Source organism: Folsomia candida, unplaced genomic scaffold, assembly GCF_002217175.1.
Source record: "Folsomia candida strain VU population unplaced genomic scaffold, ASM221717v1 Fcan01_Sc032, whole genome shotgun sequence".
Lineage (NCBI taxonomy): Eukaryota > Metazoa > Arthropoda > Collembola > Entomobryomorpha > Isotomidae > Folsomia > Folsomia candida.
This window is the reverse complement of record NW_019091224.1, coordinates 296416-310023: the sequence shown is the minus strand read 5'-3', so window position 1 is coordinate 310023 and position 13608 is coordinate 296416. Positions and strand designations below refer to the sequence as shown.

The window sequence follows — 13608 nt, the reverse complement described above, 5'->3', positions numbered from 1 at the left end:
TCCACTGTACACTTTGTATTATATTCGACCAATATATCAGCTCAATTCCAGTTCCATACGAGACGGATGGAGTTTTATGCAATGGCTTGGATTGGTGGAAGGTGATAACTTGCATTTTCAGTTCCTATGAAAATTACCTAATTAAACGAACTTGTGAAGTTCGATTGTAATTATGGTCCGTCTCGCCCGAATACATCATAGTTATACACATGTAGTCACACCATCTCACACCGTGGGTCGCTTTATTTAGAGGCAAGACGTTTTCACCTCTCATACTGCCAGCATGCCGTGGCACACTTCATTAGTTTAAAGACATTTTTCGAAAATAGAATACATCACTCCAGGGAGGGTTGGGTGGGAGTCATGTATTCGGGCGAGACGGACCATAATTACAATCGAACTTCACAAGTTCGTTTAATTAGGTAATTATACTCCGTCTCGCCCTCTACATCATAGTTATACACATGTAGTTGTTCAGAGAATCTCGAAAAATGTGAGATTTTATTTAATTAGTCTAAGGAGACTTCAAATTTCAGATGAATCAATTTATATTGAAAACAGATTTAGCAAAATTATTATCATTAATAATTGGCCTGTTGTAAAACTTTGCAAAAGTGGACGACGTAGGTGTCCATCCAGCAGAGGACCGAATTTCCTCAATATTTGTTCCGTTACTTAATGCCTTCGATGTTGAAGCATGACGGACACTGTGAGCCTTAAAGAAGGTTACATCAACGCCACTATTAGATAGTGTGTTTTTAATCCATCGTCCTATTGTTTGAGATCCGACCGGTCGATGTGGTTTTGATAAGCCCAGAAATAATTCATCACCAGTTCGTATATCTTGAGTACGAAAGATGTAGTCTCGTAAACATGTCATAACACACCAATATTCATGACTTTCGAGTTTCGGAAGGATTAAATGCGGTTGGAATTTTCCTGGTCCGGACGTTTTAACGCTGTCGGTCACAAAAATGTGAATTTGATGGGAGCAAAACTTTATATTAGAAATGTTTATCTTGGATAATGTTTGGCAACGTTGTGCGGTACACAAGGCAAGCAATGTGACGCATTTCTCAGTCAGGACCGAGATTGATAAACTGTCATGTGGCCAAAGAGTTTTCAGATAGTCAGTGACGGTGCTTGCGTCCCATATTACGTCATATTTTGGTTTTGGTGGTTTAGCCTTCGCCACGCCCTTGATAACTCGTTTAACAACGGGGTTAGACCCAATGTTTTCGAACTCAGAATTAGTGGCCAATAAGGATAGGGCTGAACGTGCTGTGTTGATTGAACTATATCCAACGGATTTGAGCATTTGGGTTAGAAAAGAAGCCACGACCTCCGGGGAGGTTTTAAAAATAGACAGTTGTCTTTGATTTGTAAATTTTGACCAATATCTTAAAGATGATTCATATTGTTTCCATGTCGAATTGGAGAGTGAGTTGATGATGGTGTCAGAAGAATCCTCGAGTCCTCGTGACTTGAGCGTTTCCCTGACAAGACTCCTGCCATCAGTGAAAGTGTACGGTACAAAGGGTGAGGAGAACTGCCGAATTGCAAAAGAAATTTATTAGGTTCAAATAATAGTGGTTCAAGAACCAACATGGATTTGAATAGTGGAAACCAAGGTTGACACTCCCAATTGGGGACGACGACTAAGCCAGTGGCTTGGTCTGTCTTAATTTTCCTTAAAACCCGTAGTATCATACTGAACGGAGGAAAAGCGTAAAACTTTAAGTTGGTCCAACAAAAAGTAAAAGCATCAATATTGGATGCAAATGGGTCTGGTTTCCAGGAAACATAATTTTGGCATTTTGCATTCTGGACAGTTGCAAAAAGATCAATGCTTGGCGAACCAATCTGGATCACAATCTTGTCAAATATTTGAGACGATAGACTCCACTCAGTGTCGGTCTGAGTCACCCTGGAGTAGTAATCTGCGATAACATTGTCTTTGGAGCGAATGTATGACGCAATGACCCAAAGATTCCTTGACTCACAAAAATTCCAAATTAGTATTGTGAGATTCATAAAATGGGGAAATTTAATACTACCCATTTTATTGATATTACTCAGAGCGGCAGTGTTGTCTATTCGCAGCAAGATATTGCCATTAGACCAGGACTTGCCAAAACTGCGAAGTCCATACCAAGCAGCTTTGAGCTCTAAGTAGTTTATGGATAACTTTTTATCATCCTCGTCCCATAAACCGCTCACCGCAACTCCATTGCAATGTGCTCCCCAACCGGATAACGACGCATCAGTAACATACTCATAGTTTATTACGTCTGTTCGTATAGGAGAGACTGGGTTGGTTAATGATGTTAACCACCATCGAACATCCTCTTGGATGTATTCGTTTAAGAAAATAATTGATTTGTAATCATTTTCCATCTGTAGCAGAGTCAGGAATTTTGTACGCTCAAATAGTTTGGTGTGCAACGGACCATATCTTATTGCTGGAAAACAGGCAACAAGTGTGCCTGTCAATTCTGCCGGTTGTTGATCTGTGCAAGTATTTTTAGCAAGAAGCCTTCTGCAAAGATGAATTGTATGCATAGCTTGTTCTGCAGGCAATTTAACGGTCATGTTGGAGGAGTTGAGAATGAATCCCAAAAATTTTTGAGATTTTGATGGGATTAGTTTGGATTTATCATAGTTAATGATGAATCCCAACTTTTCCAAAATCCTGATTGTCGACACGGTTGCTGACAAGCAGTTTTCATAACTGTTTCCAATTGTAAGGAGGTCATCCAAATAGACGACATTCCTGATGCCAGACCTGCGGAGGTAACGCATGACTGGGCGCAGAATGTTAGTGAAGGTTCTTGGGGCTGAACTTAAGCCAAAACAAAGGCAATTGAATTGGTACAATTGACCTTTCCAACTGAATCGGAGAAATTTACGATCAGTTTTTCTAATGCTTATTAGATAATAAGCGTTTTTTAGATCAATGGTGGTCATGTAGCAGTCGTTTTCCATTAAACGAATTGCAGACCTAAGATCCTCCATTTTGAACTTGGAGTACTGGAGGTATTCATTGAGACGTTTCAAATTAATGATAAATCTCTTAGACCCGTCTGGTTTTGGAACCAAAAATATTGGGGATACAAATTGGTCAGAATCGCTATTGCATCTTTCTATTGCGCCCAATTGCATCAGTTCGCAAATAGAAGTGTCAATATTTTTTCCCTCTTGAATGGAAACTTCCTTATTAGAAAGGAATGTTGGCCTTGGGATTGTTTTAAAAGACAATTTGTGGCCTTTTATAATGGATAAGACTTTCTTTCCCACGTTTGGGAGTGTCAACCATACGTGATAGAATTGTTTCAATCGTCCAGCGTGTGAACTCACCTGAAGAGGAGTTAATGATGGCGACGAGGACCGCTCCGATTGCTCCTCTTGGAGGTTCGATACTCCGAGCTCGGGAGCGGTCGTGTAGAGTTTAAAGAAGCCGTGTGATAAGCAGGCTTCTTGCTCTCCTTAGGTCGATCTTGTTTTGAGTTGTCAGAACCAGGTTTATGAGCGATCTCGTTACAAACCTTGGTTAACGACTTGACCCTTTTAATTTCATTAGATAAATCAGTACCAAATAGGTGGAGTCCGGGCAGCTACTTGCTTCCTCCTATATGTGGAGAGGGCATATTGAGTGCCAAGGAGGTATCTGCCGGCATCACTAATCTTTGAGATTAGGTCATGACGAGTAAGTTCTGTCTTATCGTCCAAGATGCTGCCAAGGACATTGCCAATAGCCGCGGAAGCTGTAGCAATATGGTCCTGAATTCGGCGAAGACTGTCATCCTTAAGTTTAACAACATCCGGTGTAGCCGATGTTAGTTCGGGGTTAATCTTGGCCCCGGAAATAATCAGTCCCTCTGGGATAGGATACTTATCGAGGAGCTTGTCGCGTTCCTCTTTACTTAGCCCAGTTTTTGCGATTGCGTTCCATCGCTCGGTAATTTGGGGATGAAGTTTCGCTCCCATCTTAGCCACAGGTTTAGGTAAGTCACCTAAAAGGGCTGTTGTTTCAGTGTCCAGTACATTCAAGATAAGGACATCGTCATCGTGTCCGTGTTCTCGATTGGAATGAGTATCATACTTGGATGAACCATTTCCAGTTGACATTATATTAAGATCTTCATTGGATGAAATCTGTTTATTCCCATTAGATGAGATCTTGGTTTGCTCATTAGATGGGACTTTAGATTGCCCATTGGATGGGACTTGGCTTCCAGGGTCTAAAAATGGCGACGGCAGTCGAGACCTGGAGCGTTTACTTGTCTGAGATGAGTCATCAGACGATGAAGGAGACCGTTTCCGTTTTCTGTCACGGCGAAGCAACTTCCCGACCTGTTTTTCCAGTCGACGAAATTTGCGGTCTCTCTTGCGCCGTTTCTTGTCCCGACGTGATGATTTTACCGACGAAGAATCTGATGAATCCGGCATTTTCTAAAAATTCACAAATTGTGTAAAAGATATTCCACAATTAGTTAGTGAAATATGTAAATAAACTTTGTAAATTGAAAATTTATAAATATTGATACCAAATCTTGAAAAGAATTAAAAAGTTTTAATTGTGTTCTGGAGCACAAAAGCGAATGTGTGGACCCACGGAGCTTTTGTGATGCAATGAAGTGTGCCACGGCATGCTGGCAGTATGAGAGGTGAAAACGTTTTGCCTCTAAATAAAGCGACCCACGGTGTGAGATGGTGTGACTACATGTGTATAACTATGATGTAGAGGGCGAGACGGAGTATAATTATAATTATTATTCTTATTTTTAATGTCTAGTCAAACGAATCGGTGTCCCCCAACCTTTCAAAAATGGCAAAGGATTTTCTAGTGATCCCCGCAACGGGTTCCCCTTCCGAACGAGCATATTCTGGTGCGAAACTAGTCATTACAGACACTCGAAATCGGTTAAAACCAGAAACAACAAACGGTTTAATGCGTCTCAGGGACTGGTTTGAGCCAAACTTTTCTTGTGCTCAATAATACGGTGACATACATATGCAAAACATAGTAGATATATTCTATAAATGAATAAATACTTCTCCTAAGCACAGTACGTTGTAATTGATTTGCATACTTATGTCATATTCAATTTTTTAACGGGACTCCCACGTCCTCCCGCCAAGCCCCCACGAGAAAGGTAAAGTGTGGCCAAGAAAGTGGAGGCCAAGCTGGCGGATGGTGATGTCCGGGGGCAATTCGGCTGGCTTGCTCCGATAACACGATAGCACCTAGGACTCAAGAAACAATTGATGCACTCGTCGCAAACCACCCGTCACATCCGGAACCGACTGATTACCCCCAACCACCTAATAGCCCAGTGGAACCGCCGGTGATCGACCCGGCGGAAGTTATATCCGCCATCTCGAGCTTCCCTCCTCTCATAGTATCGATTTATAATACTATACACCTTTGATCGCTTTAAACCTATATTTTTCAATAATTTGAAAATCCTGCGTGCGCGGTACCCAGCTTGATGGAGTTGCGTTATTATTGTGGCCCATTCGGTTCATTCTGCCCGACATTCTGAAAAGTTCTAAAATTCCTTCTACTAGGTAAATATTGATTATATTCCCTCTCAAACTTAATTCCAAACTATTATTTTTGCTACGTGGTGTGAGCGCTCAAACTTTGTCTAAATATCTAAAAAATACCTGAGCACACTGGGCAATTCATTATGAAATAGGCATAGGTTTCTTTGACAGGCGGACCTTCAACGTGATGAAAGTAGTTAAATAACTTAATAAAAATACAACACTACATTCTTGATTTTACAACGAGTTCAAAATGCCAGGTGGTGGAATGGGGCCCAGTTCTAAATAGCAATTCCAAAATTGTAAAGTTTATTGTTGATTATTGTATAATTTAACTAAAAATTGCACTCTAAAAAATTTTATCACCGGATAGTCACCGAGCGGTGACTATATATGACTCTACCGGAATAGTGGTAATCTACCACCGGACGGTGATAAAAACTTCTATCACCGTCATGGTGATAGACGACCACTGGATGGTTGTAGAATCATCAATATTTGCTATCACCGTTTGGTGATAGACCACCACCATTTTTAGCTCCCCTTGTCACTGTCAGGTGATGAATAAGTGCAAATAATTTCACATTTCACAAAAATCTCATATTTATCTATTGTATTTAGTTTTTTATTGAGAAATAATAATTTAACCCCAGCATTTAATACTTTAAACTTGCATAACTATATTTTTCAACTTTACCCTTTAATTTGGACAAACTTTCCTCAGACCTTTTTGAAGCTGCTGTACTATCGACAATTTTGTTCGTTACTTCTGGCCTGACATCAATTAAAGTATGGATGACCTGGCAAAAAAAATATTAATTACAGCTGCAATAAATGTGCTACTCAATTTAATTTATAAGTATTTTCTTATTAAAATACCTCTTGTACTGGGATAGGACAGTTTAGGTTCTCCAAAAAGATATTATTACTGATGATTCACCACATTAAACATCTTGTCAGACATAGAAAACTCATCATTAATGAAAATCATACTTTTTACCTTAATTATTAGCTCACCCTGTGTAGCAGAGGAGCTATTGAATTCCTCTTGTCCGTCCGTCTGTTCGTCCGTCTGTCTGTCTGTTAACGACTCTTTTGCACCAATTCATGCTAATTAGAGTCAGTTATTGGCGTTCTTGACCGACTTATTAGCACCACTGATATCGAACAATCGGCGACTCAAAATGGTGCCAAACAATTGAGGGAACAGATGCAAAACGCAGCAAACGTGCAGAAGAACTGGAAGAAATGACTATAATTTTTACTTCGAATTTGCCAATATTTCGTGTCAAAATTACTGTTTGTTTTCCTTCATTTATTTTCCACCATCGGCGCGAAATTATGTCACAATTATGTATATACTTTTTCCGCTTGTTCTGCACCATTAATGCAAACTTATACCAAAATTGCATATCAATTTTATTCGTCTACTCTGCACCATTGGTGGACAATTATGTCAAAATAATTCTCACAGGGTGAGCTACTTCCACCGTTACAACGGTTAATTATTATTATTTAAAAAAAATAACAGGGATGACGGCTGGGAATAAATATTTCTTCGTCCTTCGGGGGAATATTGGCGTCCACATAGTTCTCTTGATATACATAGAAAGGAAACACAATTTAGGTTGCTAAAATTGGTTAAAATTTAAATTTGTTAGAGTTTTTTACCTGTAAATAAATTTACAAATATTTGGGTGAATTATTTATTTTTTCCTCATAAAAAAATACACATACGAAGTAATTCTGGCACTTTTACAAATTCACTGCTGGTGCGTGGAGTAGGACAAACTCGCCACTCTGAGAGTCACGTGCAGAGACGCTACCACCAGGAACGGTGATAGTGACTATCACCAGCAGTGGTGACCGATTTTGGTGACAGATTTATCACCGTGACGGTGACAGTTGCTATCTCCGCTCGCGCGGTGATCGCCGCTGTCACCCAGTTTCTTAGAGTGTGTGAAAACATAAAATTTCTAAACTCTTGGATAGATTCTTTCATTGAGTTGTAATTTTATTAACTTGGCATAGTGCATGTGTATCTATTCAATAAGAAATATTTGATCAAATAAATGTTTCAAGAATGCTTGGATACAAAAATTTCCGAACACAATATAATTTAGCATCAATAACCACCTACAAAACTTGCATAATTGCGCAGGGGTTTTATACATTAATATATTCTTCGCTCCCCAGTTTTACATACATAGTTAGGACACAAAATTGGGAAAACTGGTGCAATAAAAGTTATTTCGAGTTGAGGTCAAACCCAATGTTCATGATTTACTCAAATTTGAACTCTGTTGACCTAGATGTTTGATTCGTATCAATGTTTTTACCCATTCCCTATGGTTCATACTTACCTGGGTGCATCAATGTACGTTGAGTGATTAAGGTTTCTGCACCAACCGGTCTTCCAATTTAAATAACCCCTAAATAAACATTTGCATATGTAGCTTACAGTGCAGACGAGTACTTACTAAACCTGTACAGCATCCTCAACTTTGTATTTTATGCATGACAATCTTGCAGTCAATAACATCACGAGGGAATCTGACGCAGTAATCCTTCAACTTTGATTGTGTGACGACTTTGGACGCCAAGAGTACTGAACATTTACACTCATTAAAAATCTACATATGCGAATACATAAATTAACCGATCACCACGTACGATAAAATAGAATGAAATTTAAACTTACGGTAAGTCCATAACCAGGTACAGTAGTGACCCACTATGTTGTAAGTAAATTACTTGATCAAACCTAAATTATTCCAGTTTTGTAACATAATTGGAGTAATATTTGGCCTCGGAATGTATCACGTCTTGCCGGCAGTTTCCTCCCAAGTAGCGACGAACGAGTTGCTTCAAAATATTGTAGAAACAAGGGAGATTGGAAAAGATAACAAGTCATCGCTGCCACGATTGGACCACGGAGGCTCAAGTCTCAAACGACCAGAAAATCTGGATGTCCAGTGGATATTGGAATATGCAAATTCTGGTAAAATTTTACAAATTTGATAACTTTGGCATTGATGAGTTAACTTGGACTCATGTGTACCCTCTCAAAATAATTTTGCAAATCAACACCTCGCGGTTTCAATATGTGACTTAACCGCGTTTCGTTTATTCCGACGGAAAAGATTTCGTGACCAAGGGTAAAAATTTTTAAAGAAAATTGTAAAGATTCATAACCGTGCGGTAATGAAATCTTTACCACTCCGGTTAAGTCATATATTGACACCGCTGTCGTTGATTTTGTTTAAAGTGTACACCCGACGATAAAACTATTATTCATTTGAGAATTTACGATTTTACAAGTTTAAATTCGTGGTATAAAGGCGATCATATTCAAGTGATGGAATTACTAATCAGTCCAAAATATTCATTCATTTTGTTGTAATAGAATTAGAGTTGTCGTGAGACGAGATTGAGATGAGATAGGCCACATCTCATCTGATCTTAACAGATCGTGATTGAGATGAGACGAAGCCCAAATGAGATGAGACAAACTCCCGTCTCATCTCGTCTTGACAGGAGATGAGATGAGATGGCTCATTTATGTGTCAATTGGCTATAATTTATTATATTCCTGCAGATTTTGGAATTGTGGTTCCAAATTCTGGTTCCCAACAAGTTCTATATGTAGTGTCGGAAACACTATTATCAGTTATAACTTACAAGTTGTAAATGTGGTGTCGGAAGCACTATTATGAGTTATAACTTACAATTTGTAAATTGCAACTGATACAACACATTTGTGTTAAACCTAGTAAAATAATTATTTCTAAAACAAAAGTAGTAATTTCGATTTTAACCGAGCTATGGTGTAAATTCATTCGGCATTTAATGTAAGACGGCTTAATTCGTCGTCTCTAGTCAAGTAATGTGGTCCCAGTGTAATATAGCTTTTAAGCTTGTAAAGTATGCAAGGTCAAAAAATAATTTTTTAAACAGTTACAAATGTGTACCACATTGGTGGTAAATGTCACATAATAAGACAAAAAAGTGCGAATATGTTAATTATATTACGTCATAATCGTCATATGGATTGAAAATTTATTCTACTTCATAAATGAAAAATATTGGTTGGTGAGATGGTCCTATCTCATTTGAACTCATATCGTCTCATCCTAACTCATCTCAACTCACCATACTTGAGCTGTCTCATATGAGTTCTGAACTCATTTAGCGGCCAACTAATCTCGTCTCATCTCATTTACAAATAAGATGAGATGAGATCGCCCCATCTCAGTGGCAACTCTTAATTGAATCAAAGAAACTTAAGTATGAACCCGTCGACGGGGATAATTACCAAAAAAAAACAAGTTTAAATCCCTCCTGATAGTTATGAGGACTGGGGACCGTGCTGGGAAGCAGTACCCATGGCTAGTCGAGTGTCGGCGGGATCCCTGGCATACCCAAGTGGATAGATTTCTACTCATTTACTATATCCTGCATCAATACGGCGCCTTAGGATTGAGCGGGAATTCACTCCGTTATGAGGCCACTCCTACTTGGGATGCAGATATTCTTAATCGTCCGCCTGAACCGGTTTATACATATATGGGGATTCCCAAACCCGTAGGTCCCGATAAGCCCATTGACCCATATTCAGTTCCACCCCGGGATCCCCTTGGTTACATCACGTACCCTCTGATACGCTCGAAATGACAAGTGTGTCGTTGGTACATCTTCGAGGTACACATGAACCTTAAGAGAGGTTGACTTGTGAATTGCCAAAAAAAAGTGGATTACTCTCTTGTGAAGTGCAGAATTCTTTAAAAGTAATTATTTTTAGAAAATAAGACGGACCTTGGAAAAAGTATCAATATGGTCGTTTAGCCTCTCCTTGCTAGTGATGTAACTACGATTATTCAAACTCTGCGAATACATTTTACACTCACAGAAATAAAAAAAAATTAAGCATTAATGTTCCCCTTGATTCAAAACCTTGTATTCGGGTTAATTTAGTTATGATTGATGTAAGTACTTATGAAGAGAAATTTACATGACGTAATAAGCTATTAATTAATTAATTGTGAGCAATGTCTTCATGTTGTCATAACATGTTAATTGTGATTAACAATATATTGGACGTTTATTTTAAATTTTCAAATTATAATTTCAGACCTCCCGCAAGCCATAATTAATACATATTACCCCTTCCTCCTTACTTCTGTCAGCCCAGCCAACAAATTTACGGTGGAGTACAAGGGAATCGGACGAGGTGTTGCACTCGGATTTTTAAATAAAAAATGCGGAAATGCACTGAAACAAATCTCTGGCATAATAAATTAACTTTTCCAGTGTGCCCCCACTTGGGGTGCGTAAATCCACAAGGAAAAGTCGGAAAATGTGTGTTGCTTGTTTTTTCTTGTTCTTAACATTTTTAGCTTGGGTTTTCCCGCTATTAAGTATAGAAGCAAATATCCTTCAAAGCAGAGGTGCATCCTGAAAGCAATTTACATATCGATCTTTGTAATATTACATCGTGCATTGTTTCTATAATTATGCATAACATAACATGGTCTGGTTAAATAGTGTAAAATATTGTTAATTCCCCCCCCCCACCTTTGTCTCACCTTGCCTCATTTTGTGTGAAGCGTATTTTATATACACTACACATTAACTAGTAGTGTACCATACATTAATAACGGGAAAACCCAAGTTAAAAATGTTAAAAACAATAAAAAACAAGCAAACACATTTTCCGACCTTTCCTTGTGGATTTACGCACCCCAAGTGGGGGCACACTGGAAAAGTTAATTTATTATGCCAGAGATGTGTTTCAGTGCATTTCCGCATTTTTTATTTAAAAATCCGAGTGCAACACCTCGTCCGATTCCCTTGTACTCCACCGTAAACTTGTTGGCTGGGCTGACAGAAGTAAGGAGGAAGGGGTAATACTATTTAGCATAAATTAAATATGTTAACATAAAAATTACCTAGGTCAATTAATATCCATACATAGCTTTAATGACGTGTACAAAATATGCTTGAAACCCATCGTGGCTAGAGTTTCATGTATAATGTACACGATAGACCAAGTTCACACCTTCCCACTTCTCCCAAGTATGGGAGAAATTGCAAGTTGCATTGCATTGCAAGTTGCATTGTAATTTCAAGAAAGTCATTGGGTTGTGAGGTGCGACACCTCACAGCCTAATGACTTTCTTCAAATGGTTTGTAATGTTTGACTTGGCTTGTAACTGAAGTTCTACATTTACTCGAATTTGAGATGAAAAAACATTATGTGTAGATTCATTAGTCTTGAATCATGATCATGGTGTAAATGAATCAAGGTGCTTGACATACATATCTAAAGGTACTATAAGGTTGATATGCGTACGTACGTAAAAAAGTGGACGAAGCCATTATATGAGATTGGACAGTACCGTTTGAGGCGATATACGTAACTTTCCTTGTTTCCAAACTTATAATCATAACCATAATCATAATCATAATCATAATCATACTCATAATCATAACCATAATCATAACCATAATCATAACCATAATCATAACCATAACCATAACCATAATCATAACCATAATCATAATCATAACCATAACCATAATCATAACCATAATCATAATCATAATAATAATCATAATTATAACCATAACCATAATCATACTCATAATCATAACCATAATCATAATCATAATCATAATCATAACCATACTCATAATCATAATCATAATCATAATCATAACCATAACCATAAATATAACCATAATCATAATCATAATCATACTCATAATCATAACCATAATCATAATCATAATCATACTCATAATCATAACCATAATCATAATCATAATCATACTCATAACCAAAGCCATAACTATAATCATAACCATAACCATAACTGTAATCATAACTATAACCATAATCGTAATCGAAAATCGACTCGTACTCTGATTGGCGGATACAGAATGACTAGTTTTCATAATTTTCCGCAAATATTTTGCAAGATTTTCAAAACCCCACACAATTTTTAAGTTTGACAAGCTGCAACTACAAGAAGCGAGCATTACGTTTCTTAGCTTTCTTGCAGGTAAAGATATGAATACTACTGATTTTTTGGCAAAAATCTACGAAACCTAATGCTCGCTTCTTGTAGGTTTAGCTTGTCAAACTTAAAAATTGTGTGGGGTTTTGAAAATCTTGCAAAATATTTGCGGAAAATTATGAAAACTAGACCATGGGGTCTTTCGGACCCCATGGTCAACAAAGCTTGTCTTCTCTACTATTTTTAGCCCCAGGCCAAGCTTGTGGAATCCTCCGTTATGTGCATTTTTTATATTTTTACAAATTTTTCGAATTATGCAATTTTTTGAATTTGTACAAATCTTGACAAAATTGGCATATGAAACGTGATGTCACAAATCAGCCACCCCCCACCCCCCTATGTCACGGTTTGTCACGGATGCTGGGAACTCCTCCCCCCCATACTCACCGTGACATAATTTATGGACCACCCCAGATGTATTCATTTGAGAGAATTTATTTACACTTTGGTGACATGTGATAAATAGTTTAAGCAATATAAGTCTGTTGGAGTAACAACTTTCACTTCTTTTCTTGATTTATTAATAAAAGTGAGTCTCCTTTCGCCCCAAATCGTTTCTTGCATTTCTTGCGGGTAAAAATAGCTGCAAGAAACCGCAATAAACCAATTTCTTTCGGTTACTTCTTGCATGTGGTTACTGCACTGCAGTGTTTGATTTTAGATTTTATACAGATTCATTGATTAATGCGGATGATGTCAATATAAATAGAAACAAAGTTAGATTTTGGATGTAAAATTGGTGGTGAAATGTAATCCGTGCAGCAGATGATTATGACAGCCTGGACATACAAGGAGGTGACGCTGACTCATTTGAGAAATACATGGAAATACGTCCATAAAAAAGTTTCATACATTGTACATGTGCGAGTCACCGCTGGTAGAGCCTCTACCGTAGAGGATCACTTTTACAAATGTACAATACAAGTGATGAATCGGGAACGACGAATTTAATAAAGATGCACTACCATACAGCATTATA

The 13608-nt window shown here is 38.0% G+C and overlaps 2 protein-coding genes across 4 annotated transcripts; one reads left to right on the top strand and one right to left on the bottom strand.

Annotated features, from left to right (window-relative positions):
- Window positions 1-1401: 1401 nt before the first annotated feature.
- On the bottom strand, window positions 1402-4449 carry LOC110860391. The gene is made up of 2 exons (XM_022109423.1): window positions 3593-4449; window positions 1402-3235 (listed from the first exon to the last, which is right to left on the bottom strand). The coding sequence occupies exons 1-2, from the start codon at window positions 4447-4449 to the stop codon at window positions 1402-1404; spliced, it is 2691 nt and encodes an 896-aa protein (XP_021965115.1).
- A 3679-nt stretch (window positions 4450-8128) lies between these two features.
- On the top strand, window positions 8129-10978 carry LOC110860467. 3 transcript variants are annotated; one of them, XM_035860429.1, is made up of 3 exons: window positions 8129-8252; window positions 8329-8551; window positions 10682-10978. In XM_035860429.1, exons 1-3 carry the CDS (start codon window positions 8235-8237, stop codon window positions 10849-10851), a joined length of 411 nt encoding a protein of 136 aa, XP_035716322.1. In that variant the 5' UTR covers window positions 8129-8234; the 3' UTR covers window positions 10852-10978. The 3 variants fall into 3 exon arrangements, with proteins under 3 accessions (XP_035716322.1, XP_021965207.1, XP_021965206.1); XM_022109515.2 differs by lacking the exon at window positions 10682-10978 and adding an exon at window positions 10352-10483; XM_022109514.2 differs by lacking the exon at window positions 10682-10978 and adding an exon at window positions 9899-10483.
- The last annotated feature ends 2630 nt before the right edge of the window (window positions 10979-13608 follow it).